The sequence below is a fragment of the Nerophis lumbriciformis genome, linkage group LG09 (assembly GCF_033978685.3).
Source record: "Nerophis lumbriciformis linkage group LG09, RoL_Nlum_v2.1, whole genome shotgun sequence".
NCBI classification, from domain to species: Eukaryota; Metazoa; Chordata; class Actinopteri; order Syngnathiformes; family Syngnathidae; genus Nerophis; species Nerophis lumbriciformis.
This window is the reverse complement of record NC_084556.2, coordinates 5,027,312-5,054,916: the sequence shown is the minus strand read 5'-3', so window position 1 is coordinate 5,054,916 and position 27,605 is coordinate 5,027,312. Positions and strand designations below refer to the sequence as shown.

Below are 27,605 nucleotides of genomic sequence, written 5' to 3'. Positions count from 1 at the left end.
AACATCTTAAAATATCGAACGGTGACACAAACACTAAACACAGTGTTGACTGTAAATCACAATTATGTCTGGTAATTACAATCATCAACCAAGTGTGTTTGAATGGGACACGATTTGATTTTTATCTGCAGTATTGTTCATTATCCACAGGTGGCGGCACTTACCAAACTAGCCATAAAACGCACCACGGACCGACATTCCCGACGAAGAAGCCGCTCCATCCATTCAGGCTAAACTCAGCTAGCAGACAACGTAAACATTGCCACAACATTAGCAAGATCGGGACGTTAAGCCTGGTTTTTTAAGCATTTTTTTCTCTATCCGTTAACAATATTATGTATTAGCGTGGATACAATATGATACCCTGCCATGGACTTTTGGATTTGTGGCTTTTTAACGTTACCGAGGCCTTGAGTTGGCCCTGCTAACGGAAGGTAAGAAAATTGGCAGGCTAACGGGCTAAGCTAACGTCATTCTCTGCAGTCTTTTTTCCCAAAGCTGGCTTTGCACATGTTGTTTCACTAACACTGTCTGTGCATGGAAAGCGATTCGGACGTTTTCGTTGCCCGTTTGTGTTACAAATATCCAGAATGATAGAATGCATCAATCACATCCATCGTCAAGAGCTGTTCCCCCGTTGCATTGTCACAATCTACACCGCTTCTCGACTATGTTTGCATACTTTAACATGCACGTTAACATGTTTAGTGGTGTTAAAGATCGTTGCCATCGTAGTTTGCATGCATGCACGCAGTTCCTACATTAAGTGATGACCTGTTACGAGCCCCAATTACAGAAGAGCTATATCTGCAAAATGTATACACTATTGCATATTATTGTTGTTATAGCTCATGATTCAGCTGGAGAAACCGGTGCTGACTGGTACCATGCCGGTGGTATGGCCCACTATCCTCGACCTGGGCAGGGATGAGTGCAAAAGGATACTCCGGAAACTGGGTAAAGTTTAGTTAGCACCACTTCCTAAACCCTCTTCTTTCTACGTGCATCATTGCAGCAGATTTTGAACCATATTTTTCTGCTTTACAGAGCTGGAAGCTTACGCCGGTGTCATCAGTGCCTTGCGAGCCCAAGGCGACTTGACGAAAGACAAGAAGGATCTGCTGGGAGAACTGACTAAGATCCTCGGGTAATTACTTCTAGCATGTGACGGGGGGAAAAAACGCTTTTGGATACGAACTTTGCGTTCTCTTCTTCGTAGCATCTCAACAGAGCGGCACCGCGCAGAAGTCCGCAGGGCTGTCAACGATGAGCGTCTCTGCACCATTGCTTACCAGTGAGTGTTTCACCGCCATCCGGCGTGACGAGCGATTTGCCGAAACACTAAAGGTTGCGACTCCCGATGTGTTCCAGCATGGCGGGTCCTAACAGCTCATCGGAGTGGTCCATCGAGGGACGCCGGCTCGTTCCGCTGATGCCGAGGCTGGTCCCTCAGACAGCTTTCACGGTGACCGCCAACGCAGTCGCCAGCGCCACAGCCAATCTGAACGCCTCGCTTCTTTTGCCAGCTGAAACGGGGAACAAAGAAGGTTAGTCAGAACCCCGCTTGTGTGCGCTTCAAATATATTAGCAATTTTTTTCAATGTCTGGAAAAAAATCTATTGTGGTATAACGTTACACGCGTCTGCCTTTCTTGGCAAAGGATGTGGGTTCGATTTGCATCAGAAAGGGCATTTGGTGTACAAACTAAGCCGAAACATTTCATGCCGTGGAAAATAAGTCATTTTATCATTTAAATAATTTAACAAAAAATGTCAATGACAACAATGAACTTATCAAATATTGTTAATAGAGGTGGGAATCTTTAGTCACCTAACGATTCGATTACGATTCAGTAGCTATGATTCGATTAAAAATCAATTATTGATGCAGTTTTATATTTACTTTTGTTTCGCTAAATAAGCGTGTACCACTTGCAACTAGAGATGTCCGATTATGGCTTTTTTTGCTGATATTCCGATATTGTCCAACTCTTGATTACCGATACCGATATATACAGTCGTGGAATTAACACATTATTATGCCTAATTTTGTTGTGATGCCCCTCTGGATGCATTAAACAATGTAACAAGGTTTTCCAAAATAATTCAACTCAAGTTATGGAAAAAAATGCCAACATGGCACTGCCATATTTATTATTGAAGTCACAAAGTGCATTATTTTTTTTTAACATGCCTCAAAACAGCAGCTTGAAATTTGGGACATGCTCTCCCTGAGAGCATAAGGAGGTTGAGGTGGGTGGGGTTGAGGGTAGCGGGGGGTGTATATTGTAGTGTCCCGGAAGAGTTAGTGCTGCAAGGGGTTCTGGGTATTTGTTCTGTTGTGTTTATGTTGTTACGGTGCGGATGTTCTCCCGAAATGTGTTTGTCATTCTTGTTTGGTGTGGGTTCACAGTGTGGCGCATAATTGTAACAGTGTTAAAGTTGTTTATACGGCCACCCTCAGTGTGACCTGTATGGCTGTTCACCAAGTATGAAGTGCATTCACTTGTGTGTGTGTGTGTGAAAAGCCATAGATGTTATGTGATTGGGCCGGCACGCAAAGGTAGTGCCCTTAAGGTTTATTGGCGCTCTGTAATTCTCCCTACGTCCGTGTACCACTCCGTACAGCGGCGTTTTAAAAAGTCATACATTTTACTTTTTGAAACCGGTACCGATAATTAACGATTTTAAATTTTAAAGCATTTATCGGCCGATAATATCGGCAGTCCGATATTACCGGACATCTCTACTTGCAACATTAAAAAAACAATTCATTTGTAATAAGAAAGAGTCAAATTAATTCCCACATCTATTAAATTAATGAAAATGTGTGCAAAACTGGACCATATGTGCCCTATAGTAAAAGAGCTGGTCAGATCTCTCGGTGAGGTGGTTATTTGCAGTCAGCCAAATTTTAGAACAATCTGTGTTACTTTATTTAAAATAAATATATTATTGACATTTACTAATCAATTCTATAATCTTCCGTGTTTATAATGCTCCACGCGATGCATCTATAAATCGATTTCCCCTACCTCTAATTGATTTTCACTCTGCAAGTATTCAAAACTAAGGGTGTCCAGATCCGATATTGATCCTGGTCTGATATCAGCAAACAAAAAAATATCCGTTTATATTTGCTTGCATCTAAAATCTCAGATACAAGCAGTTACTCGTGCAGCCAGTTGACATTGAATTGTCCTCCAATAAGCACATAAGTTTGGTATTTTCTTGTATTTTAGTCAAGTCATTTACAAAAGGTAAACACTGTCGGACACAAGGAGCTAGCAGCTACACAACAGCTAAGCGCACTACAGGCAAAGTAAACATACTTAACAAGTGTCTTTAATTTAACAAAAACGCAGTCTAAAAGACAACAGTTTTCCAATATAAGTATCAAATAATTATAGTTGCATATTACTTACACATACATAGTCTTCAAGGCAAAAGCTATTGGAAAGTATACAGTACCAAACATGTCTGCATCCTTCATCTTACTTCATCATGAGCTTAATTTAATACATTATTATGCCCACTAGGTGTCGCCAAAAACAATTACCAGTCCACTTTAACTTAAAGAGAAATTGCACTTTTTTGGAATTTACAGATCATTATGTGAGACAATAACAATTTTTTTTAATGCATTCTAACTTGTAAATAAACACTAGCAACAGCTAACAAAGGAGCCAATGGGAATCGCTCTATTGTTACCATAAAGCCCTCTAAAAAACCTCCATCAATGTGTTATATACATGCTGTTAGTTAATATACAGGAATACTAACATATAATATAATTTTAAGCATAGGTTGGCGTTTTAATTTCAGAGATGTATCACAACATTTCCTTTTCCGTTCAACATCAGCAACACTACTGCTCACGGCAGACTTCATGAGAGACAACGACGACTACTATGGGATAATGGTGATACAGAAACCTATATTTTTGAGCCTGAATATACGGAGGATCAGCTTTAGGAGCTGTGTGCTACAAACATAACAAAACAAGCACTTACTGTACAATTCTACTCTCACTGGGAGGACGATTGATGATGTTCATATCTTCCCATTTAGATAACGAATAATCTTAATCCACACAGAGGTAAAAAAAACCCACAACCTTCTACTATCCAAGTGAGAGGCATGATTTATGATCTAGAATTAACTTTCACCAACTAAGAGGTGATGCAGTAGCTCACCGGTTCAATATGTCAATATAGCAGCATATTGACAACTAAAAATAGTTCAGTCTGCATTAGCGATTATAATAACAATATCGCTAATACTTGGTTAATATTTAGTTCACAAGATGTACGGTAAATGGAATATTGTTGGCAGTTTTTGGATGTTTTTTTAGAGGTCTTTATGGAATCGTGTATTTAAATTAGCTGCATTGTTAGCCACCTAGTACGTGCCATATTATATAGAATGCATATAAAATGAAAAAACATTTGTTCTTGTGTTACGTATGTATTGTGAAGGATAGGCAAAAAAAAAAAAGTGCAGTTTCCCTGAAGACATCTTAGTTCGGGGTTCCATGCGGTTAATAATAAATAGGTTAGTGTTTTTCATATCCATCTTTCTCCTGTTTGACACATTTTACTTGATTAAACATTTTCTAACATTACACATGACAAAATGATCAAAGTATGTATGATTTTTGAAGCTATCGCAAAGCTCCAATGTGGGTGTCGTATTGGAAGTGAAAAAGTGGTATCAGGACACCCCGATTTAAAAACAACCAATAAGACTAAAAACTGTAGCATACCTGTTCCTGCATAGTAGTTCTGATATGCTATTCATTCCTGTGCTTTTCTGCTCGGTGCTGTCTGGACACTGAATAGACAAGTTGGCAACTCACACTTCAGAGCGTTGGTGTTCGATTCTATGTGACATCGCCGTCTTAGAAGTCTTTGAACTAAAAAAAAAAAAAAAAATGTAAACATTGTATAATGCATCCGATAAATTAGTTTAAATAGTGTCGCAAAATTGAGTAACATCAGTAAGTATTTGATATTGCACGTTACATAAAGATTAATTTGTTTATGTACAGTGCATTTGGAAAGTATTCACAGCGCTTCACTTTTTCCACATTTTATGTTACAGCCTTATTCCAAAATTGAAGTTTGTCCTCAAAATTCTACAGACAATACCCCACAATTACAATGTAAAAAAATTTTTTTTTGTTAATTTTGCAAATTTATTAGAACTAAAAATCTAAGAATTCACACGTACATACATACCGTATTTTCCGCACTATAAGGCGCACCGGATTATTAGCCGCGCCTACGCTGCGCTAAAGGGAATGTCAAAAAAAACAGTCAGATAGTTCAGTCAAACTTTAATAATATATTGAAAACCAGCGTTCTAACAACTCTGTCCCAAAATGTACGCAAATGTGCAATCACAAACATAGTAAAATTCAAAATGGTGTAGAGCAATAGCAACATAATGTTGCTCGAACGTTAATGTCACAACACACAAAATAAACATAGCGCTCACCTTCTGAAGTTATTCTTCATTCGTAAATCCTTCGAATTCTTCGTCTTCGGTGTCCGAATTGAAAAGTTGCGCAAGCGTGGGATCCAAAATGGCCGGTTCCGTCTCGTCGAAGTCATCGGAGTCAGTGTCGCTGTTGTTGTCCAGTAGTTCTGTGAATCCTGCCTTCCGGAAAGCTCGGACCACAGTTGTGACCGAAATATCTGCCCAGGCATTTACGATCCACTGGCAAATGTTGGCGTATGTCGTCCGGCGCTGTCTGCCTGTTTTAGTGAAGGTGTGTTCGCCTTCGGTCATCCATTGTTCCCACGCCGTTCGCAGTCGTGATTTGAATGCCCTGTTGACACCAATATCCAGCGGTTGGAGTTCTTTGGTTAATCCACCCGGAATGACGGCGAGTGTTGTATTTGTGTGCTTCACTTGTTTTTTGACACCATCTGTGATGTGGGCGCGCATAGAGTCGTATATCAACATGGACGGAGCTGTGTGAAAAAAGCCACCCGGCCTCTTCGCGTAAACTTCCCTTAACCACTCGCTCATCTTTTCTTCATCCATCCATCCCTTCGAGTTAGCTTTTATGATGACGCCGGCTGGAAAGGTCTCTTTTGGCAAGGTCTTCCTTTTGAATATCACCATGGGAGGAAGTTTCTGGCCATTAGCATGGCAAGCTAGAACCACAGTGAAGGACGACTTCTCATTCCCTGTGGTGCGAATATTCACCGTACGTGCATTTTGTAGTCTGGTCTTTACAGATGTAAACACACAAAGGAAATGAAACGAAATATCCGCGCGCTTCTTTTTCTTCCGGGGGCGGGTGGTAGCTTACAGTAGAAGAAGAAGCGCTTCCTGTTCTATGGGGGCGGGTGCTTACCTTGGCGGTTGCTTGCGTAGAAGAAGAAGCGCTTCCTGTTCTACCGGGAAAAAAGATGGCGGCTGTTTACCGAAGTTGCGAGATCGAAACTTTATGAAAATGAATCGTAATATTAATCCATATATAAAGTGCACCGGGTTATAAGGCGCACTGTCAGCTTTTGAGAAAATTTGTGGTTTTTAGGTGCGCCTTATAGTGCGGAAAATACGGTATTCACAGCCTTTGCTGAATACTTTGTTGATGCACCATTGGCATCAATTACAGCCTCAAGTCTTTTTGAATACAATACCACAAACTTGGCACAGGCAGTTTCTACCATTCCTCTTTGCAGCACCTCTCAAGCTCCATCAGGTTGGATGGGAAGCGTTGGTTTTCATCCAGGATGTCTCTGTACATTGCTGCATTCATCTAAGTCTAGTCAGGGAGGTGACCAAGAACCGGAGGGTCACACTGTCATAGCTACAGCATTCTCTGTGGAGAGAGGGGAACCTTCCAGAAGGACAACCATCTCTTCAGCAAACCACCAATCAGGCCTGTATGTTAGAGTGGCCAGACGGAAACCATTTCTTAGTAAAAGGTTTGCCGAAATTCACCTAAAAGACTCCCAGACCATGAGAAACTAAATTATCCAGTCTAATGAGACAAAGATTGAACTCTTTGGCATGAATGCCAGGCGTCATGTTTGGAGGAAACCAGGCACCGCTCATCACCAAGCCAACACCATCCCTACAGTGAAGCATGGTGGTGGCAGCATCATGCTGTGGGGATGGTTTTTAGTCAGGATACAGGGAAATATGAATGCCGCAATGTAGAGAGACATCCTGGATGAAAACCAACACTTCCCATCCAATCTGCTGTTTTTAAGAACCAACTTTAGAAATGATAGTCAACAATCCTGTATATGGCAGGAGTGTTTTGCTGTTTTTAAGAACCAACTTTAGAAATGCTTGTCAACAATCCTCTATATAACTACAGTGTTCTGCTGTTTTTAAGAACCTACATAAAAATGCTAGTAAACAACCCTCTATATGACAGGAGTATTCTGCTGTTTTTAAGAACCAACTCTAGAAATGCTTGTCAACAATCCTGTGTATAACAGGAGTGTTCTGCTGTTTTTAAGAACCAACTTTAAAAATGATAGTCAACAAACTTGTATATGGCAGGAGTGTTTTGCTGTTTTTAAGAACCAACTTTAGAAATGCTTGTCAACAATCCTCTCTATAACTGGAGTGTTCTGCTGTTTTTAAGAACCTACATAAAAATGCTAGTAAACAACCCTCATATGACAGGAGTATTCTGCTGTTTTTAAGAACCAACTCTAGAAATGCTTTTCTACAATCCTGTATATGACAGGAGTGTTCTGCTGTTTTTAAGAACCAACTTTAGAAATGCTTGTCAACAATCCTGTATATGACAGGAGCGTTTTGCTGTTTTTAAGAACCAACTTTAGAAATGCTTGTCAACAATTCTGTATATGACAGAAGTGTTCTGCTGTTTTCAAGAACCAACTTTAGAAATGCTTGTCAACAATCCTGTATATGACACAAGTGTTTTGCTGTTTTTAAGAACCAACTTTAGAAATGCTTGTCAACAATCCTCTATATAACTGGAGTGTTCTGCTGTTTTTAAGAACCTACCTAAAAATGCTAGTAAACAACCCTATTGATGACAGGAATATTCTGCTGTTTTTAAGAACCAATTCTATAAATGCTTTTCAACAATCCTGTATATGACAGGAGTATTCTGCTGTTTTTAAGAACCTACCTAAAAATGCTAGTAAACAACCCTCTATATGACAGGAGTATTCTGCTATTTTTAAGAACCAACTCTAGAAATGCTTTTCAACAATCCTGTGTATAACAGGAGTGTTCTGCTGTTTTTAAGAACCAACTTTAGAAATGATTGTCAACAATCCTGTATATGGCAGCAGTGTTTTGCTGTTTTTAAGAACCAACTTTAGAAATGCTTGTCAACAATCCTCTATATAACTGGCGTGTTCTGTTGTTTTTAAGAACCTACCTAAAATGCTACTAAACAATCCTCTGTATGACAAGAGTATTCTGCTGTTTTTAAGAACCAACTTGTAAAATGGTTGTCTATGACATTGATTGATTGAGACTTTTATTAGTAGGAGTGTTTTGCTGTTTTTAAGAACCAAATACCGGTAGGCAAAACTGTGCAAAGATAGTTGTGCCAAGCTTGTGGCATCGTATTCAAAAAGACTTGAGGCTGTAATTGCTGCCAAAAGTGCATCAACAAAGTATTGAGCAAAGGCTGTAAATACTTATGTACATATGATTTCTTTTTTTTAATTTATTAAAAAACCTTTCATATTGTTATGGGTATTCTGTGTAGAATTTTGAGGACAAAATGAATGAATTTTAGAATTTGATTGTAACAGTGTGGAAAAAAGTGACGTGCTGTGAATACTTTCTGGACGCACTGTACTTTTCACAAATAAAAGTGGATTAAAAAAATATCTATTTAAAAAAAAATTTAATATTTTCAACATTGCTTTTTACATTCATAGATATGTGTCCAACTTTAATGCCCCAGAAATATGTTGCATGTAAATTAAAGTAAATGAAAATTAACGTAAATGACATGCCTTTGCTTTTCCTCCTTATCCACACAGTGGTTGTGTGTTACTCCTATACGAGCACAACGTGCACCTCCACCAGCTCCACAGCGACCAGCGGCACCATGGGAGTAGTGTCAAAAACCCCACGGCCGCCCAGCCCTTCATCCAGTGTGGTGGTGCTGCCCAGTGGCAGCACCGTCTACGTGAAAAGTGAGCGGAACCGCACTTTGCCAGGATACCCCCCCATAGCAGTTTGGTCGCTCCACTTGCAAACTGATTTTTTTTTTTTGTCCCTTTCTTTTCCAGGCGTGAGCTGCTCCGACGAAGACGAGAAGCCGCGCAAGCGAAGGCGCACCAACTCGTCGAGTTCGTCGCCAGTGATGCTGAAGGAGGTCTCCAAGATGTCGCCGCCCATCACCAAGAACCTGTTGACGCCGGTGAGCGCATCTCCAAAGATGAGCAACATCATGCAGAGCATCGCCAACTCGCTGCCGCCCCACCTGTCGCCCGTCAAGATTACCTTCACCAAGCCCACCATCCAGACCACCAGCAACACCACGCAGAAGGTAGCGTTGGGTGCCCTGTCATTTACTCTTCATGATATCAAGCGATGGTCAAACTTTCTCTCCCTTTTGAGCAGGTGATCATTGTGACAACGTCCCCCAGCTCTAACTTTGTGCCCAACATCCTGTCCAAGTCGCACAACAACGCCGGCATGTCCAAGCTGGTCTCCACCGCCATTCTGACCACGCCCACACAGAAACAGACGGTGGTCTTCCCGACCAGCTCCACCCCTGTCGCGGTCACTACGGTGGTGTCCTCTACGCCCTCAGTGGTCATGTCGACCATCGCCTCATGTAAGTCATCTAGTTCGCCTTCTTTCTTTAACATTTACCACCACTTGGGGGCGGCATAGCTTGTAATTTATTGTACTTTCTACCAAAGGTGCGGCCTCAGCAGGAGTGAAGGTTGCCTCAGCCAGACTCCCCTCCCCTAAAACGCTGGTGGGCTCTCCAACTCAGATCCTGACCCAGTTCTCCAAGCAGCAATCGCCCAAACAGCTGCAGACCTTGCCCATGGGCGCTTCCAGCGTGAGCCAGGCCCAGAGCAGCGCCACCACCTCAGCGAAGCCAACCATTCAGATCAAGCAAGAGTCTGGTAGGTCCGACGAGACGCGGTCATTTTAATTGCTCCTTCCAGTAGTAACACTTTCTGCGTGCACAGGAGTGAAGATCATCACACAGCAGGTTCAGCCCAGCAAAATTCTGCCCAAGCCGTCGTCGGTGGCTCTGTCCGGCAGCAGCTCCTCACCCATCATGGTTGTCAGTAGCAATGGCGCCATCATGACCACCAAACTGGTCACTCAGCCCACAGGTTGGTCACTAAGCTAACCCTAAACTTTACAACTGGGAACAAAAGGAGAAACACTTGCGCTGTTTTTGATGCGCAGCTACCCAGACCACCTACACGAGGCCCACTGTGACCCCCAACATCGGTGCCAGAATCTCGACCTCGGCCGGTGGCGCCACCTACGTCAAGACCACAAGCGGGAGCATCATCACGGTGGTCCCCAAGTCTTTAGCCACGCTGGGGGGGAAGATCCTCAGCAGCAACCTCATGTCGGGTAGGCCAGCGACTTCGGAACAGCAAAGTAGGGCTGGGCGATATGGCTGAAAACTGTATCACAATAGAAGTGTTTTATATCGGTCAATATCCATAATTGGGCCCTGCGATGAGGTAGCGACTTGTCCAGGGTGTACCCCGCCTTCCGCCCGATTGTAGCTGAGATAGGCTCCAGCGCCCCCGCGACCCCAAAGGGAATAAGCGGTAGAAAATGGATGGATGGATGGAATATCCATAATTGTTGATATTTTTTTAACAGTGTCACTCCCACTGATCAGTGATCACTTTTTGCGTTGCTTGGTTACAAGACAGCGAGTGCCTTTTGTTCATGCAACCAACCTTGCTTTGCAACTTGTGGTTTCTTCTGACAAAATAAAAATATATAAATATATATACAGTACAGGCCAAAAGTTTGGACACACCTTCTCATTTCAATGCGTTTTCTTTATTTTCATGACTGTAGATTGTCACTGAAGGCATCAACACTATGAATAAACACATGTGGAGTTATGTACTTAACAAAACAAGGTGAAATAACTAAAAAACATGTTTTATATTCTAGTTTCTTCAAAAGAGCCACCCTTTGCTCTGATTACTTATTCGCACACTCTTGGCATTCTCTCGATGAGCTTCAAGAGGTAGTCACCTGAAATGGTTTTCACTTCACAGGTGTGCTTGAAGCTCATCAAGAGAATGCCAAGAGTGTGCAAAGCAGTAATCAGATCTAAGGTGGCTATTTTGAAGAAACTAAAATATAAAACATGTTTTCAGTTATTTCACCTTTTTTGTTGAGTACCGGTACCGTATTTTTCGGACTATAAGTCGCTCCGTAGTATACAGGTAAAAACCAGTAAATTAGAATATTTTGAAAAACTTGATTTATTTCAGTAATTGCATTCAAAAGGTGTAACTTGTACATTATATTTATTCATTGCACACAGACTGATGCATTCAAATGTTTATTTCATTTAATTTTGATGATTTGAAGTGGCAACAAATGAAAATCCAAAATTCCGTGTGTCACAAAATTAGAATATTACTTAAGGCTAATACAAAAAAGGGATATTTAGAAATGTTGGCCAACTGAAAAGTATGAAAATGAAAAATATGAGCATGTACAATACTCAATACTTGGTTGGAGCTCCTTTTGCCTCAATTACTGCATTAATGCGGCGTGGCATGGAGTCGATGAGTTTCTGGCACTGCTCAGGTGTTATGAGAGCCCAGGTTGCTCTGATAGTGGCCTTCAACTCTTCTGCGTTTTTGGGTCTGGCATTCTGCATCTTCCTTTTCACAATACCCCACAGATTTTCTATGGAGCTAAGGTCAGGGGAGTTGGCGGGCCAATTTAGAACAGAAATACCATGGTCCGTAAACCAGGCACGGGTAGATTTTGCGCTGTGTGCAGGCGCCAAGTCCTGTTGGAACTTGAAATCTCCATCTCCGTAGAGCAGGTCAGCAGCAGGAAGCATGAAGTGCTCTAAAACTTGCTGGTAGACTGCTGCGTTGACCCTGGATCTCAGGAAACAGAGTGGACCGCCGACACCAGCAGATGACATGGCACCCCAAACCATCACTGATGGTGGAAACTTTACACTAGACTTCAGGCAACGTGGATCCTGTGCCTCTCCTGTCTTCCTCCAGACTCTGGGACCTCGATTTCCAAAGGAAATGCAAAATTTGCATGGTTGGGTGATGGTTTGGGGTGCCATGTCATCTGCTGGTGTCGGTCCACTCTGTTTCCTGAGATCCAGGGTCAACGCAGCCGTCTACCAGCAAGTTTTAGAGCACTTCATGCTTCCTGCTGCTGACCTGCTCTATGGAGATGGAGATTTCAAGTTCCAACAGGACTTGGCGCCTGCACACAGCGCAAAATCTACCCGTGCCTGAGTATTGTACATGCTCATATTTTTCATTTTCATACTTTTCAGTTGGCCAACATTTCTAAAAATCCCTTTTTTGTATTAGCCTTAAGTAATATTCTAATTTTGTGACACACGGAATTTTGGATTTTCATTTGTTGCCACTTCAAATCATCAAAATTAAATGAAATAAACATTTGAATGCATCAGTCTGTGTGCAATGAATAAATATAATGTACAAGTTACACCTTTTGAATGCAATTACTGAAATAAATCAAGTTTTTCAAAATATTCTAATTTACTGGCTTTTACCTGTAAGTCGCACCGGTCGAAAATGCATAATAAAGAAGGGAAAAAACATATATAAGTCGCACTGGAGTATAAGTCGCATTTTTTGGGGAACTTCTTTTGATAAAACCCAACACCAAGAATAGACATTTGAAAGGCAATTTAAAATATATAAAGAATAGTGAACAACAGGCTGAATAAGTGTACGTTATATGAGGCATAAATAACCAACTGAGAACGTGCCTGGTATGTTAACGTAACATATTATGGTAAGAGTCATTTAAATAACTATAACATATAGAACATGCTATACGTTTACCAAACAATCTGTCACTCCTAATCGCTAAATCCCATGAAATCGTATACGTCTAGTCCAAGGGTCACCAACATTTTTGAAACCAAGAGCTACTTCTTGGGTACTGATTAATGCGAAGGGCTACCAGTTTCCATCCATCCATTTTCTTTGGGGTCGCGGGGGGGGGCGCTGGAGCCTATCTCCGCTACAATCGGGCGGAAGGCGGGGTACACCCGGACAAGTCGCCACCTCATCGCAGGGGCTACCAGTTTGATACACACTTAAATAAATTGCCAGAAATAGCCAATTTGCTCAATTTACCTTTAACTCTGTTATTATTAATAATTAATGATATTTATCTTTGTGGAAACACTGATCATCTTAATGATTTCTCACAATAAATATATATAGAAACAGATAAATATCAATATACAACACTTTATTTGTATATTTTCTCTAAGTGCACATTTTTCAAATTGAACATTTTCAAATGATCACTTCTAAGACAGTCTTATGAAATCACAATATCCCATTTTAACTAGCTAGCCACTAACATTTTTCAACAAATCATGAATTATTTTGCACCATGTTTGTACAAATAATAACTCATGTTAAATACAAAAGTCAACTCTCATATTTTTAAATAAATCATGTCACACTTTGAACTGGACACCAAATCTGTTATCTGTTTCTTTGTCAGTTAGTGAAGACCAAGTCTTTAAAATATTTTCTTGGATTTTCAAATTCTATTTGAGTTTTGTCTCTCTTAGAATTAAAAATGTCGAGCAAAGCGAGACCAGCTTGCTAGTAAATAAATAAAATTTAAAAAATAGAGGCAGCTCACTGGTAAGTGCTGCTATTTGAGCTATTTTTAGAACAGGCCAGCGGGCTACTCATCTGGTCCTTACGGGCTACCTGGTGCCCGCGGCCACCGCGTTGGTGACCCCTGGTCTAGTCTCTTACGTGAATGAGCTAAATAATATTGTTTGATATTTTACGGTAATGTGTTAATAATTTCACACATAAGTCGCTCCTGAGTATAAGTCGCACCCCCAGCCAAACTATGAAAAAAACTGCGACTTATAGTCCGAAAAATACGGTACATAACTCCATGTGTTCATTCATAGTTATGATGCCTTCAGTGACAATCTACAATGTAAATAGTCATGAAAATAAAAAAAGCGCAATTAAAACGCATTTTTTAGTGTTATAGTTTTATCGCCAAGCCCTATGGACAAGAGCTTTAATATCTGAGTCTTCAATAAAACAAACTAGCTTCTTCCTATCTTGTTAAGAAATATGTTTGGCATATGAGAATTAGGGATGTGTACCGAGTAGTACCGGTATTTTCAAGTACCGGTTCCTAATTGGGTCAGTCCAAGCGGGCCGGGAAAATTCTCGACTAATGATACTGCTATCGGTTCATTTTTTTATCCATCTGATCGTCGGAATTATGACACGCGTGCACTGTCAAATTCATTTAGGTGCCGCTGCAAAGCATTAAGGCACTCGACGGAACAGCCAATCGGAGTCAACGTTTACCGCCTAAGTTCCGGGTTTGCGTAAGTAAACGGAACCATAGATTTACATGTCTTTGGAATAGCAGACAGAACCAATGTTTGCTAAAAACAGAATCTTAATGCGAAAAGTCGCGGAAATTGTCGTAATGTGACTGAAATGCTGTCATTGAGAACAAAAGGGCAACACTCAGCCCTCCAAGGTTCACCCTTCTGGGGCCTTTTTCTGTGCCTGTCTCCGGCACACATGACCGCCTCAAACTACCAAACTAACTCTAAAATACAGAGCCGAACATTTCCCAAATGACTTCTACGTGTCAGGTAATATGTTTATTTTGCAAATATGACTACTTGTCACTATAAAGCTGTGTGAAAAACACTTGTTACTACTGCAGCCAGTTGTGGACGCGATCAAACATCTTCATTGGTAAATTGATGATAACGTGACAGCTTCAAATACTGTAGTTGGACCATTGAGGCATTCTTCTTTTACTTGGAAACATGTAAACTCAAATGTATCGGTACATTGTTATTCTGCTTTTTGTTATTTAATTTCCTACTTTTTATTCACTTAGAATGTTAAAACATTGAACTAATCTCTACTTTATTTGTTTTTTAGTACAGATGCAGGTTAAAAACAATGTAAAAATTGTGATATTAATGGACATCGGATGATTTATTTAATTTATTTTTTGCCATATCGCCCAGCCCTATATGATGTGATAATCAGCTTGGGATAATTACAAATAAGGAAGCAACACCACACAAACGTTTGTAACACAATATATCGTGCTAAAAAGAGCCTCAAGGTCCAGTGTTAAGCGATCCAGTAATCCACAGGCCAAAATTAATCCGCCCAAAAAAGGGAACATTTGAAGTAATATAGGATTATTCAACCGACGGCCCGCCATAGCTTTTCATTTGGCCCGGTGAACATCGCCCAAATAGGCTTGATAAAACCATTAAAACTAGGGTTGATCATGTATGCAGTACTTCCGCCACCTTGCAGGGGGCAACAGCGAGGCATATGTGTCACAATTATGGGGTGAGTAGAAGAAGATGACTCATATAACCCTGAAAAAAAAAATTGAAATAAATTGCAAAACTCTGACTTTTAACATCGACTGGACAACAAAGTACCGGTATGAATGTTCCACCCCGAGCAAGTGCTCAAGTCATTTGTTTTCTGGCGGACCCTTTAAACGACGGACACATTGATCCAGACAGGCAGCAACAATGGTAGAAATCCCAGCGTGTAAGCTTCATCATGAAACTTTGTCAAACATTTGTAGATATTGTGCATAAAGATATTTTGTTTGTTTTTAATTGAAATTGCAGACCTCGTGATGTCTTTTGTATTCGGGGTCGTGATGTTTTTTTATCTGCCCATCAAACCTAGTTTATTACACGTAGCTCTAAATTTGACCAGAAAAGGGCGACAACGCTACACCTTAGGTTTTACTGCGATAAGTGCAATGTTTGGTGTGGGAATGTTGTGTAATTTCTATACATGTAACTTTTTTAGTTTATTGTGTGAATATATTGACACTAAACCTTCTATTTTATTTATTTAAAATACACAATGGACTTTGTTTATGTAAAATACATAATGGATGTCATACTTTTGTTTATATTTTCAGTCTTGCAAACCTAAATGAAGGAAGAAGTGTAAAGAAATAAAACTAAGGAAGGAAAATAATTGAAAATAAGGAACATTAATCCTCAACAAAACCTGGAGCTTCTGTTTGTTCATGCTTTTAACTAGCTGCACACGCTGAAAACGAGTAGTGAGGGCAGAACAATTTAATTTATTGACGATTTGTTTACTTTGCAATTATGTAAACAGTCTCAAAAAATATAACCTGTTTAGGCACTTTCTGACAAAACATCCACATTTTGATATCCGGCTCTTGAAACTGCGGCCCTCTTCATCGTTTAGTTAAATAGTCCTGAAGTAATGTGATCATTTATAAAGTTGCTCAAAGCAAGACAGCATCCGCTGACAGGTTTCTAGTCACCGTCTAACGTCACTCCATTATGTTTGCGTGGCATCAAAACACACCTTGCTAAACTGCACACCCACTTAATATGCTAATTGGTTGTATTGATTTATATGACATGATATCAAATAAAGTTCAATGTACAAGGTCTGTGCTCTGCCTATATAAAGATTATTTCCATCTGAGTGTAATTGTAATGGATCTGTGTGGTCTTTACAAAATGATGACAGAACTGCATTGTACTGTAAACATACCGTATTTTCCGCACTATAAGGCGCACCTCCAATGAATGGCCTATTTTAAAACGTTGTTCATACATAAGGCTCACCACATTATAAGGCGTATAGAATAGATGCTACAGTAGAAGCTGGGGTTACGTTATGCATCCCATAGTTGCGAGACCTGTTGTGGCTTAATATTGGTCCATATTAGAGATGCGCGGATAGGCAATTATTTCATCCGCAACCGCATCACAAAAGTCGTCAACCATCCGCATCCACCCGAACTAACATTTAATCAAAACCGCACCCGCCCGTTGTTATATATCTAATATAGACGATGCAAGGCATTAGTGAGGTTATAAAGCTTTTGCCTGTTAAAGAAAGGAGACTGATCCAATGCAGCAGAGACATTCAATGCGTGCCACGCTGTCACGGCCCAGACGCACACCAGTGCGCAATCATCTGGGAGCCGCGCTGAGCGCACCTCCAAGCGCGCTCGCGCCACTCAAACTGCTGCAGGCAGCTGCGTTCTATCTTGTTTTAACATCCTGTGGCACTCTTCTGGGATCACGGCGGACGAAACTGCTCATGCTCAGGGTGTTTGTGGAGGTTCGGGGTTTTGCACAAATGTGATGCACCATGTTAGATGTCCCGGTTTTGTGACTGTCGTAGACATAAACAGCGTCGCAGCTCTTGCAAATCACGTAGCCAGCATTATTATCATCCTGATTTACAACCTCATAAAAACGAGTCCACGCTGAACTTTTCTGGCCTTTTTTTCCCCTGGTCTTTAGTATTCCCTTTTTTAGTTTGTCGCGTACCACGTTTGCTGCCGGCGTTGCCATCTCTTTTTTTTTCTTCTTCTGTTGTGGCATATGCTGCAGGTGCCTGCTCGTTTTTCGTATGTGGGTAACAACATTTAACTATGTATATATATTTCCGAATTGGTTTAACTGCCACCCGCCTGAATCTATTTAAAATCTAATTTTTTTTTAGTTCAACCGCCCGACCCGCGGATAATCCGCGGACTCCGCGGTTGTGTCCGCAAACCGCGCATCTCTAGTCCATATATAAGGCGCACCAGATTATAAGGCGCACTGTCAGCTTTTGAGAAAATTGGAGGTTTTTGGGTGCGCCTTATAGTGCGGAAAATACGGCAGTTGACTTATTTAAGAATTAAAAAGCAGGTCTTGATAAGACTTCCCTGCTGTGAGATGTAACATGATGTTAATCTGTTGTGCCAAACAAATGCATTTTTAAAATCTTTATTTACACTAATTACATAGAGTACCGGTACCAATAAGGGTATTGTATTGATAAAATCTTAACGATATACATCCCTAATGAGAACATCTCCATTCACTTTTTGTCAGACGGGCAGGGATATTACGCAGCTGTATTGTGATATCATTACCAAGATGTACAATTTCTTTGAGTTTTTCCTGCACAAATGCAATCTCTTGCCAGTAAACTAGTTGGGCCTGAACAAATTGATGCCACGTAAGCATGCATTGCTTCAGCATGAAGCAGCATCATCACATTCCACATTCTTTCACGCCGAGATCCCACAGACCTGCTGCATCAGAGTAGTTCCCTCATTCATTCAGATGTTTGATGATGTTTTCCTCCCCGACCAGGCACCACAACAAAGATCACCACCATCCCCATGACGTCCAAACCGAACGTCATTGTGGTTCAGAAAACCACAGGCAAGGGAGCGACCATCCAGGGGCTGCCCGGCAAGAACGTGGTCACCACGCTGTTGAACGCTGCGGTTAGTCAAACGCCTGACGCTCTAATGGCATCTCATTGGCGTTGATTAGGAATGGGCGACACGGCCTGAAATCTATGTTGTGATATATATTGGAGCCTTTTGCAATAACGATTTACACATTTTTTAGTATGAAAGATAATTGAACCATTTTAAAAGGGGTTACAAAGCCTCCTAATTTAGCTGCTGACGTCATTTACAGTTGTATTATTTTGTCAAAACTAATATTAATTTACATGCTAATATATACGGTAGTTAATTTCTGTTGTAACATGTTCTTTCTACATTTCTGTTAAAATGTAAAAAGCACTTATTTTTCTGGTGTTTACTACACATTTGTAACAAAGTAGTTACAGGGCCATACCAATATTCATATTTAATATATTCAGGATCATTTAATGATTACATTTTTGATCACAACTGTACTCTGACAATATCAATGAGTATTTCAAATACTTCCTTGTTCCCTTTTATGACATACACAATGTATAATGAAGTCAATAGTACAAAATAACCTGAAACGATTGTGTGACAATAACAAAATATTGATCCAATCACTGGAGTACAGTGGAACCTCGATTTTCAACGTAATTGGTTCTTGAACAGGGTTTGTAAATTGTAAAGTTTGCATAGTGAAGCAAATGTCTCCATAAGAAACAATGTTAATATGAATAATAGGTTCCAGCCTCGACAAAAGTCCATATTTTAGTGAAATGAATGGAACGTATGTACACGGAGACACATAAGCATATTTGGCTTGGTCTTATAACTCGTAAATCGAAAAGTTCGCAAAAAATAAATACAAAATATGGGTTTGTAAATCGAGGTTTTACTGTATTGGCAATATACTGAAACTATTTGGTATCGTTACTGTTGATATTTGTATCGATCCGCCCACCCTTATTTGCATTCAAGAGCTCTAGCTTAGCAGTAAGCTATGCTTTTTTGTATCCTCCTACGGGGTGCAGTGTAGAATGTTTATATATTCCTTGTCCTCTAGTACTCCAGTGATAATGCTACTTGTAAGAAACAGTTTGCTGGAGGCTAGGATTAGTGATTCAGAAGCTATACCGTGGAGGGACATCAGTCGCTAGTAAGAACGCGACATTGCGTTGATGCCTTCCGTTCGCTTGTCGCTGTCAAATTTGCAAGACGCAGCTAGAATGTGTCGGCATCATCAAGCCTTATCGCGATATAATGATAGTATTTAAAGATATATTGTTGTCCAGCATTTTAACACCGAACACGCACGCAAGCGTCTCTCTCTCTTCAGCCTCTCAACGCGCACCTCTCGACGCCGCCCACCACACCCGCTCGTCTCGCAAACACGCATTGCATGACATGCTCAAAAATCATGTTGCTGCAACAATGCTTTAAGACTGATTGTTGCAATCCATGGAACATTTTCTAGCATCCAACATCCAACAACTCTTCTGTCAACCACGAGTCCACGGCCATCATCGCTCGCCTGCGACGGGAACAAACAAGCCAAATACTAGAGTCCATGAACATTGCTCCAAAGTACGGATTTTGTGTTAATTTATTGAGAAAACTAAACTAAACATTGACTTATGCAAAGGCAGTAATATATGATAAAACAAGGCGGCAGCTTAAGGACTTCCCCGTCTATCCCCTCTTTAACACACAGGAAAAATCCGCCAGGTGAACAGTTGATTTTTACCATTTCCCGCACTGAGGTAAGAAAACAATGTGACTCGCGTCCCATATGTGACCATAGATTGAATAAATATACTACAGTAATAAAAGTGTAGTGTCCATAAACAATTAGCTTCTACAGCATGCATGTCCAAATTGTGAAACAGGGGCCACCTGTGGCCCGTGACTCGTTTGTCATTAGCTCTAGGTACCTTTTACAAAAAAACAAAAACACCAGCAAAAATTGGGAAAACAGCAAGAAACAATGAGGAAAAAGACAAATGTTGAAATCAGCCAATACTGACACAAAGCTTTGTCTTTAAAAAAAAATATATATATATATATATATATAAATATACAAATAAATATATATATATATATATATACATAAATTTTTTTATTTTATTTTTAAAGACAAATCTTTGTACGTAAATATATATAAATACACACAAATATATATATATATATATATATATATATATACATATTTTTTTATTTTATTTTTAAAGACAAATCTTTGTACGTAAATATATATAAATACACACAAATATATATATATATATGTGTGTGTATAAATTGTGTTATGTATGTATGTGTGTATTTATGTATATTATATACATACATACACACACACACACATTATATATCTATCTATCTATCTATATATATATATATATATATATATATATGCGTCATATAACGTACACTTATTCAGCCTGTTGTTCACTGTTCTTTATTTATTTTAAATTGCCTTTCAAATGTCTATTCTTGGTGTTGGGTTTTATCAAATAAATTTCCCCAAAAAATGCGACTTATACTCCAGTGCGACTTATGTTTTTTTCCTTCTTTATTATGCATTGTCGGCCGGTGTGACTTATACTCCGAAAAATACGGTGTTTTTATATATTATATATATATATATTTTATATATATATATATATACACACATACATACACACATATATATACAGGTAAAAGCCAGTAAATTAGAATATTTTGAAAAACTTGATTTATTTCAGTAATTGCATTCAAAAGGTGTAACTTGTACATTATATTTATTCATTGCACACAGACTGATGCATTCAAATGTTTATTTCATTTAATTTTGATGATTTGAAGTGGCAACAAATGAAAATCCAAAATTCCGTGTGTCACAAAATTAGAATATTACTTAAGGCTAATACAAAAAAGGGATTTTTAGAAATGTTGGCCAACTGAAAAGTATGAAAATGAAAAATATGAGCATGTACAATACTCAATACTTGGTTGGAGCTCCTTTTGCCTCAATTACTGCGTTAATGCGGCGTGGCATGGAGTCGATGAGTTTCTGGCACTGCTCAGGTGTTATGAGAGCCCAGGTTGCTCTGATAGTGGCCTTCAACTCTTCTGCGTTTTTGGGTCTGGCATTCTGCATCTTCCTTTTCACAATACCCCACAGATTTTCTATGGGGCTAAGGTCAGGGGAGTTGGCGGGCCAATTTAGAACAGAAATACCATGGTCCGTAAACCAGGCACGGGTAGATTTTGCGCTGTGTGCAGGCGCCAAGTCCTGTTGGAACTTGAAATCTCCATCTCCATAGAGCAGGTCAGCAGCAGGAAGCATGAAGTGCTCTAAAACTTGCTGGTAGACTGCTGCGTTGACCCTGGATCTCAGGAAACAGAGTGGACCGACACCAGCAGATGACATGGCACCCCAAACCATCACTGATGGTGGAAACTTTACACTAGACTTCAGGCAACGTGGATCCTGTGCCTCTCCTGTCTTCCTCCAGACTCTGGGACCCGATTTCCAAAGGAAATGCAAAATTTGCATGGTTGGGTGATGGTTTGGGGTGCCATGTCATCTGCTGGTGTCGGTCCACTCTGTTTCCTGAGATCCAGGGTCAACGCAGCCGTCTACCAGCAAGTTTTAGAGCACTTCATGCTTCCTGCTGCTGACCTGCTCTATGGAGATGGAGATTTCAAGTTCCAACAGGACTTGGCGCCTGCACACAGCGTAAAATCTACCCGTGCCTGGTTTACGGACCATGGTATTTCTGTTCTAAATTGGCCCGCCAACTCCCCTGACCTTAGCCCCATAGAAAATCTGTGGGGTATTGTGAAAAGGAAGATGCAGAATGCCAGACCCAAAAACGCAGAAGAGTTGAAGGCCACTATCAGAGCAACCTGGGCTCTCATAACACCTGAGCAGTGCCAGAAACTCATCGACTCCATGCCACGCCGCATTAACGCAGTAATTGAGGCAAAAGGAGCTCCAACCAAGTATTGAGTATTGTACATGCTCATATTTTTCATTTTCATACTTTTCAGTTGGCCAACATTTCTAAAAATCCCTTTTTTGTATTAGCCTTAAGTAATATTCTAATTTTGTGACAAACGGAATTTTGGATTTTCATTTGTTGCCACTTCAAATCATCAAAATTAAATGAAATAAACATTTGAATGCATCAGTCTGTGTGCAATGAATAAATATAATGTACAAGTTACACCTTTTGAATGCAATTACTGAAATAAATCAAGTTTTTCAAAATATTCTAATTTACTGGCTTTTACCTGTATATACCGTATTTTTCGGAGTATAAGTCGCACCGGAGTATACCTAAGTCGCACCTGCCGAAAATGCATAATAAAGAAGGAAAAAAACATATATAAATCGCACTATGAAAAAAAACTGCGACTTATAGTCCGAAAAATACGGTACACACACACAAACATAGTTGACGCAGGGGTAGGTCTTGCTTTGTTGTTTTGGCTGACACCAGGTATTTTGGGCTCGAAAAGGTTGGTGACCACTGTCTTACACAATGCTGAAGTCTCTCACCGAATGTGTTGGCAGGGCGAGAAGAGCCTGCAGGCTGTGCAGGGGAGCAAACCGGCCATCATCACCACTTCCAGGCCCATCACCAAGATGATCGTCACTCAGCCCAAAGGCATGAGCGCAGGCTCGTCCACCGCCACCAAGATCATCCCCACCAAGATCGTCTATGGCCAGCAAGGCAAGACCCAGGTAAGAGATTTGAAATTAACCACAAAATAAGAATAATAGTCAGCTTGATTTTATATTATGTGACTTGTGTTGCTATCAGGTGCTCATCAAGCCCAAGCCAGTCTTCCAGGCTGCTGTGGTGAGCGAACAAACACGGCAGCTCGTCACAGAGGCACTGCAGCAGGTGACGCGCGCGGCTGACGTGAGTCAGGTTTTGAGTCAGGACACGTCCGCCAAAGACGACAGCGGCGGCTTCACGGAAAGCAGCAGCGGCAGCTCGGTCGGCGAGACGTCCCACAGCGGCGGTAAGAGGACATTTCTGGAGGTCCGTTGTGTGTGGGAAGGGAAAACTTGATTTTCGTTCTGTCTTCTCCTTTTCATTGTTCCACAAGATTCGCAGCCTGTGCTCCACTTGGTGTCCTCCAGAGAGCACAATTGGACTGAGCAGGAAGTGGCGGTGGAGTCCACCCCGACTATCATCTACCAGGAGGTGTCTGTCGGCGAATCCCAGTCCGCCACGTCCACCATTAAAGCGCTGCTGGAGCTGCAGCAGACCTCAGGTGGGGCTTGGTCATACAACAGTTCACTTCAATCATCAGTGAAGGATGCCCTGTGGGGTACCTGGTGGTTGTGTACAGCCAATCATTTAAGTGGAACATTGTTGCTGATGTATCCACAGTGAAGGAGAAGGGCCAAGAGTCTAAACCCCGGCAGCACACCATCGACTTGAGCCAGATGGCTGTGCCCATTCAGCTGGCCCAGGAGAAGAAGGCCACTCCGGAATCCTCCAAGCCGACCAGCTCGGCGGCCGAAGCCAGCGCTGATGTCGTTGCAGCAGGTGCCCGCCTCGTGTTTCGGCATCGTTCTCGCATATATTGACGGGTTGGACGATTGACGATTGATTGCTCGACCAGGTAAAGTCTGCCGGGTGGGCGTGGCATCGGAGGACAAAGTGGTCATGTCCTCAGCCCAGCAGCAGCAGCAGCAACAGCCGCCGCCGCCGCCACCGCCACCGCAGCAGGGAAAGCCTTACAAAAGCCAGATCACCTTGGTAACCAAACCAGCTGCCGCTCCTCCTGCAGCTACAGTTACGCACATCAGCCTCAGGGTGAGGAGAAGCAGTGACATTCTCTCTAAAGTACACGTTGTCATGTTCAATCAGTGCCATTCTCTTTTTTTCTCTTTTTGTTTTAGCCATCTGATGGTAAAACAGACTCTGTGTTGGAGGTGAGTGAGCTGGAAGGCGACACTTTGGACCCTCAGACGGGCTTGTTTTACCGCTCCAGCAGCCAGCCAGCCATGGACGCTACCAAGCACCCCGCTGCCGCGGCTCAGTCATCAGTCGCGAGCAGGCTGGACCCCGAGCAGCCGTCAGCCCCGCCACAACTGCAGAGCAAACCTCAGATCAGCCAGCCTTCCTCGTCCTCCCCCGCAGCCTTTCTCGCCACGCCCAATTTAACGAAGAAACTCCCCAAACTCAGAGAGCAGAGTCAGCCCAAACCTCAGGGGTCCATCACGCCGCCGGTGACGCCGCAGCTGCCCAAGCTCCAGCAAGCGCCCACATCCCACCACAGGCCTCTGCACACGTCCATGTCCCACCCGCCTCCGCTGCAGGCGCACCACCCTGTCAGCGCAGATAAGACCGCCTCCAGCCAGGTGAGACGGACCTCAATTTTGACCTACCTGTGCGCTATTCCAACGTTTTAAGGTGGCGTAAACTCCCTGTCTTTCACCACAGCAGCCAATCATCACCCAGAGCGCCACCGTCACTAAGATCACCTTCGGCAGCTCCCATCACACATCACCCGTCTTCAGCGGCGAGGCAGCCGCCAAGCTCATCCCGGAGTCCAGCTCGGGGCCGTCGTTGGACAAGCCCTCTGTGTCGGACATCCTGAAGATCTCCATGATGGAGGCCGAGATCGACCCCAGCATCGAGCCCATGGTGGTGGACTCCTCCAGCGACTGCGCCCCCCTGGGGAAAACACTGGAGGTCCAGGCCGTCTCCGGTACACTGGATTCGGGTCAGTTCATAACCAGCTCGGCGGCGGCGACGACGACCGCGGCGCATCATCACGCCCACTCCAAGGCGCAGCAGTTCAGCCGCGTGCAGCCCAGTAAAAGCGACATGGAGGTTATTGAGGTACGGCTTTTACCAAACTCGGATGTGGAAACATTCTAAAAAAATTTCCTTTTTTTTTTTTTTTTTTTAGTTTTTTAGTTATACCTTTCGTATAAAAGAAAACAAACATTTTCAAAACATGCAGCGGAAAAAGGAAAACGGCACAAAAGCATTGATATACGGGTTGCACAAAAAAAACAATTCACATTTGAATTGTGATTCTTATTCATCCCGATTCTAAATCAATTCATAATTTTCAAAAACCGATTTAAAATAAATAATTGTGTTTGGTTTCCAAGAATATTTTTTTTCTTATAAGTTTTAAGCCCTCTCCATGCAAACGGAAGGAGCTTTTCTAACCATAAACCTATTTTGAAAAAGTTTTTATTTATTATACCAAGTAATTGATTACGAGAATTGAATTGAGAATCGGTTCTGAATCTAATCGTTACCCCAAGAATTGGAACCCGATCACATCGTTAGGGGCCCATATATTTTGCAAATGAAAAAAATGTTTTAGGCATAATTATTGCTTTTTAACAGATTTTGGAGACACATCCTTTTTTGTATTCAAATCCAGAAAATGGCACCAACAACAAAAACACTTTTTTTTTTTCAATTAAATAGATATAAAAAATATATTTGTTTTTTTTCTCCTTGTTATCCAAAATGCTAAAATTATGTTTTTGTAAACAATTGAACATTTGGAGATACATATTTTTTAAACAATTTATATTAAAAAACAACCAAAATTGCTAGTTTTTTTTTTTTTTTCTTAGATAAAAAGCTAAAAGAAAATCTGGAAAAAAATGGTATATTAATCTCCCTCTCTCCTCTCTTAAAATGTATTTACAGAAAATGAAACATTTTTAGGACCTTTCTGTCAAGGGTTTGATAAAACTGTAATGCACCAACTTCCCCACTAGGAAGCGCCCCTGCACTATCATTGAGCGTTTTTCATTGGAATGCATGGTTAAGTCAAAACTGCGCCTGGCAGGTTGCATTGTGGTCGTCTACATTCATGTATTTTTACAGAATGCAAGGAGGCTTAATTTTCAGTTTGGATTCAGAGTATAAAAACTGGACCTTAAATGGAACTACTACTTTGTGTCCTAAAAGTGTGTGCATGATGTTTACTTGGCATGCAGGTGATCCCTCAGTACTCCATCCTGCCGGACTCGAGCCAGTCCAACGTGGTGGTGGAGCCCAGCGGCTTCCTGGAGATTACCAACTACACCAGCCAGCAGCTGGAGGAGGACAGCCCCATGGAACAGGAAGTGGACAGCAGCAACGACGAGGCGGTCGCCGCCAGCCCCCCCGACCAGCCCTAGTCTCGTAGACACTCGAAAGACGTTCTGTTGACGTGTAAGATATTAGACAATGACTCCAAGCGGAGCCTCGTGCCACATTCGACAACATCCTATTTGAGAGGACTGCACTTTCTGTGGCCATTTCACCTTCAAAGTTCCTCACTAAAGACTTGAACTTTTTTACCAAGTGACTTGATGAACTTTTTAGACGGCGCCGCAGCTTTATAATTATCCTATGAATCCACTTTTCATAGAACCTGCAGGACATTGCGTTTCTACGGGGAGCATTTAGCTTAACATAGTCCCGGAAGACACATACGGTTCATCTTAACGTGCATTCTAAATTATGTGATGTTTCACAGGAAGGACTCAATGTATGTTTTGTTTTTTGTAATATATATATCATGGAGATCATCTTAAAAATACTGCATAGTGTTTGAACTATGCCTTTCCTTTTATACCTTTTCAAAGTACACAACTTGAGAGGATTCATTTAATCTCCAAAATAAATCGTCCTGAGTAGAAAACGTTCACGTCCCTAATTTTTTTTGTTTTCCTGTTTAAAAAGGAGGGAAAACGTGCTGTATATCTGTTTTTTTCTTCTTCTTTTTTTTTTTACGTGAAGAAAATTTTAATTTTCAGTCGGAAAAAAAAGGAGTCAGCAAATTTGGTAAAAAAAAAATACCCACCCACTTTATTTCTGAAATGTATTTATTTTTGTTTGCATAAAAACTATTTTTGTTTTGTTTTATTTTACAAAAAAAAAAAAAATTTTTTTTTTTTACATAAAACCACATTTACTTTTTTCATGACAAAATAAAACTTTGAATATGTTTCCAGAAAACACAAACCCACCGCAAAATAAGATCTGTTTTTCCCTTTTAAATGTTTTTTCTGTAAAAAAAAAATCACATGTTGGTTTTTCCCATTAAAAAAAAAACATGATTTATTTAAGTAATACAATTTGCAACATATGTGCCAGTATACAGTGACTCCAAAAAATATTGACA

General features: G+C 41.1%; 3 protein-coding genes across 6 annotated transcripts in view; 1 reads left to right on the top strand and 2 right to left on the bottom strand.

Moving 5' to 3' along the window:
- rcc1l (RCC1 like) overlaps positions 1-5,646 on the bottom strand; it is a 192,218-nt gene extending 186,572 nt beyond the window's left edge. The window contains exon 1 of one of the 2 annotated variants that reach the window (XM_072913777.1): positions 5,499-5,646. In XM_072913777.1, coding sequence (XP_072769878.1) covers positions 5,499-5,614 — 116 coding nt within the window. In that variant the 5' untranslated portion in view covers positions 5,615-5,646. The remainder of the gene's footprint in view (positions 1-5,498) is intronic. The other variant, XM_072913776.1, reaches the window with a different exon arrangement.
- arhgef12b (Rho guanine nucleotide exchange factor (GEF) 12b) overlaps positions 1-26,651 on the bottom strand; it is a 124,815-nt gene extending 98,164 nt beyond the window's left edge. Inside the window, exons 1-3 of one of the 2 annotated variants that reach the window (XM_072913771.1) lie at positions 26,423-26,651; positions 4,765-4,914; positions 1,293-1,526 (exon numbers count right to left, since the gene is read on the bottom strand). The gene's annotated coding sequence lies outside the window, so the exon portion shown is untranslated. Of the gene's footprint in view, positions 1-1,292; positions 1,534-4,764; positions 4,915-26,422 lie in introns of those variants that run through there. The other variant, XM_072913772.1, reaches the window with a different exon arrangement.
- Positions 183-27,389, top strand: emsy (EMSY transcriptional repressor, BRCA2 interacting). Of its 2 annotated transcripts, none has more exons than XM_061962742.2 (20): positions 183-434; positions 849-957; positions 1,048-1,147; positions 1,220-1,294; positions 1,372-1,547; positions 9,002-9,157; positions 9,254-9,513; positions 9,588-9,804; positions 9,893-10,105; positions 10,172-10,321; positions 10,398-10,571; positions 18,391-18,527; positions 23,017-23,187; positions 23,267-23,471; positions 23,559-23,726; positions 23,846-24,004; positions 24,081-24,274; positions 24,361-24,822; positions 24,908-25,306; positions 26,434-27,389. In XM_061962742.2, exons 2-20 carry the CDS (start codon positions 852-854, stop codon positions 26,614-26,616), a joined length of 3,705 nt encoding a protein of 1,234 aa, XP_061818726.2. In that variant the 5' UTR covers positions 183-434; positions 849-851; the 3' UTR covers positions 26,617-27,389. The 2 variants fall into 2 exon arrangements, with proteins under 2 accessions (XP_061818726.2, XP_061818725.2); XM_061962741.2 differs by having other exon boundaries at positions 185-434; positions 24,905-25,306; positions 26,434-27,388.
- The last annotated feature ends 216 nt before the right edge of the window (positions 27,390-27,605 follow it).

Excerpts from the sequence above, each read along its gene's own strand:
- emsy (XM_061962741.2), top strand. The coding sequence starts at position 852 with ATGATTCAGCTGGAGAAACCGGTGCTGACTGGTACCATGCCGGTGGTA. Across the intron at positions 18,528-23,016 it reads CCACGCTGTTGAACGCTGCG|GGCGAGAAGAGCCTGCAGGC; the intron begins GTTAGTCAAACG and ends ATGTGTTGGCAG. Across the intron at positions 24,005-24,080 it reads CGCTGATGTCGTTGCAGCAG|GTAAAGTCTGCCGGGTGGGC; the intron begins GTGCCCGCCTCG and ends TTGCTCGACCAG.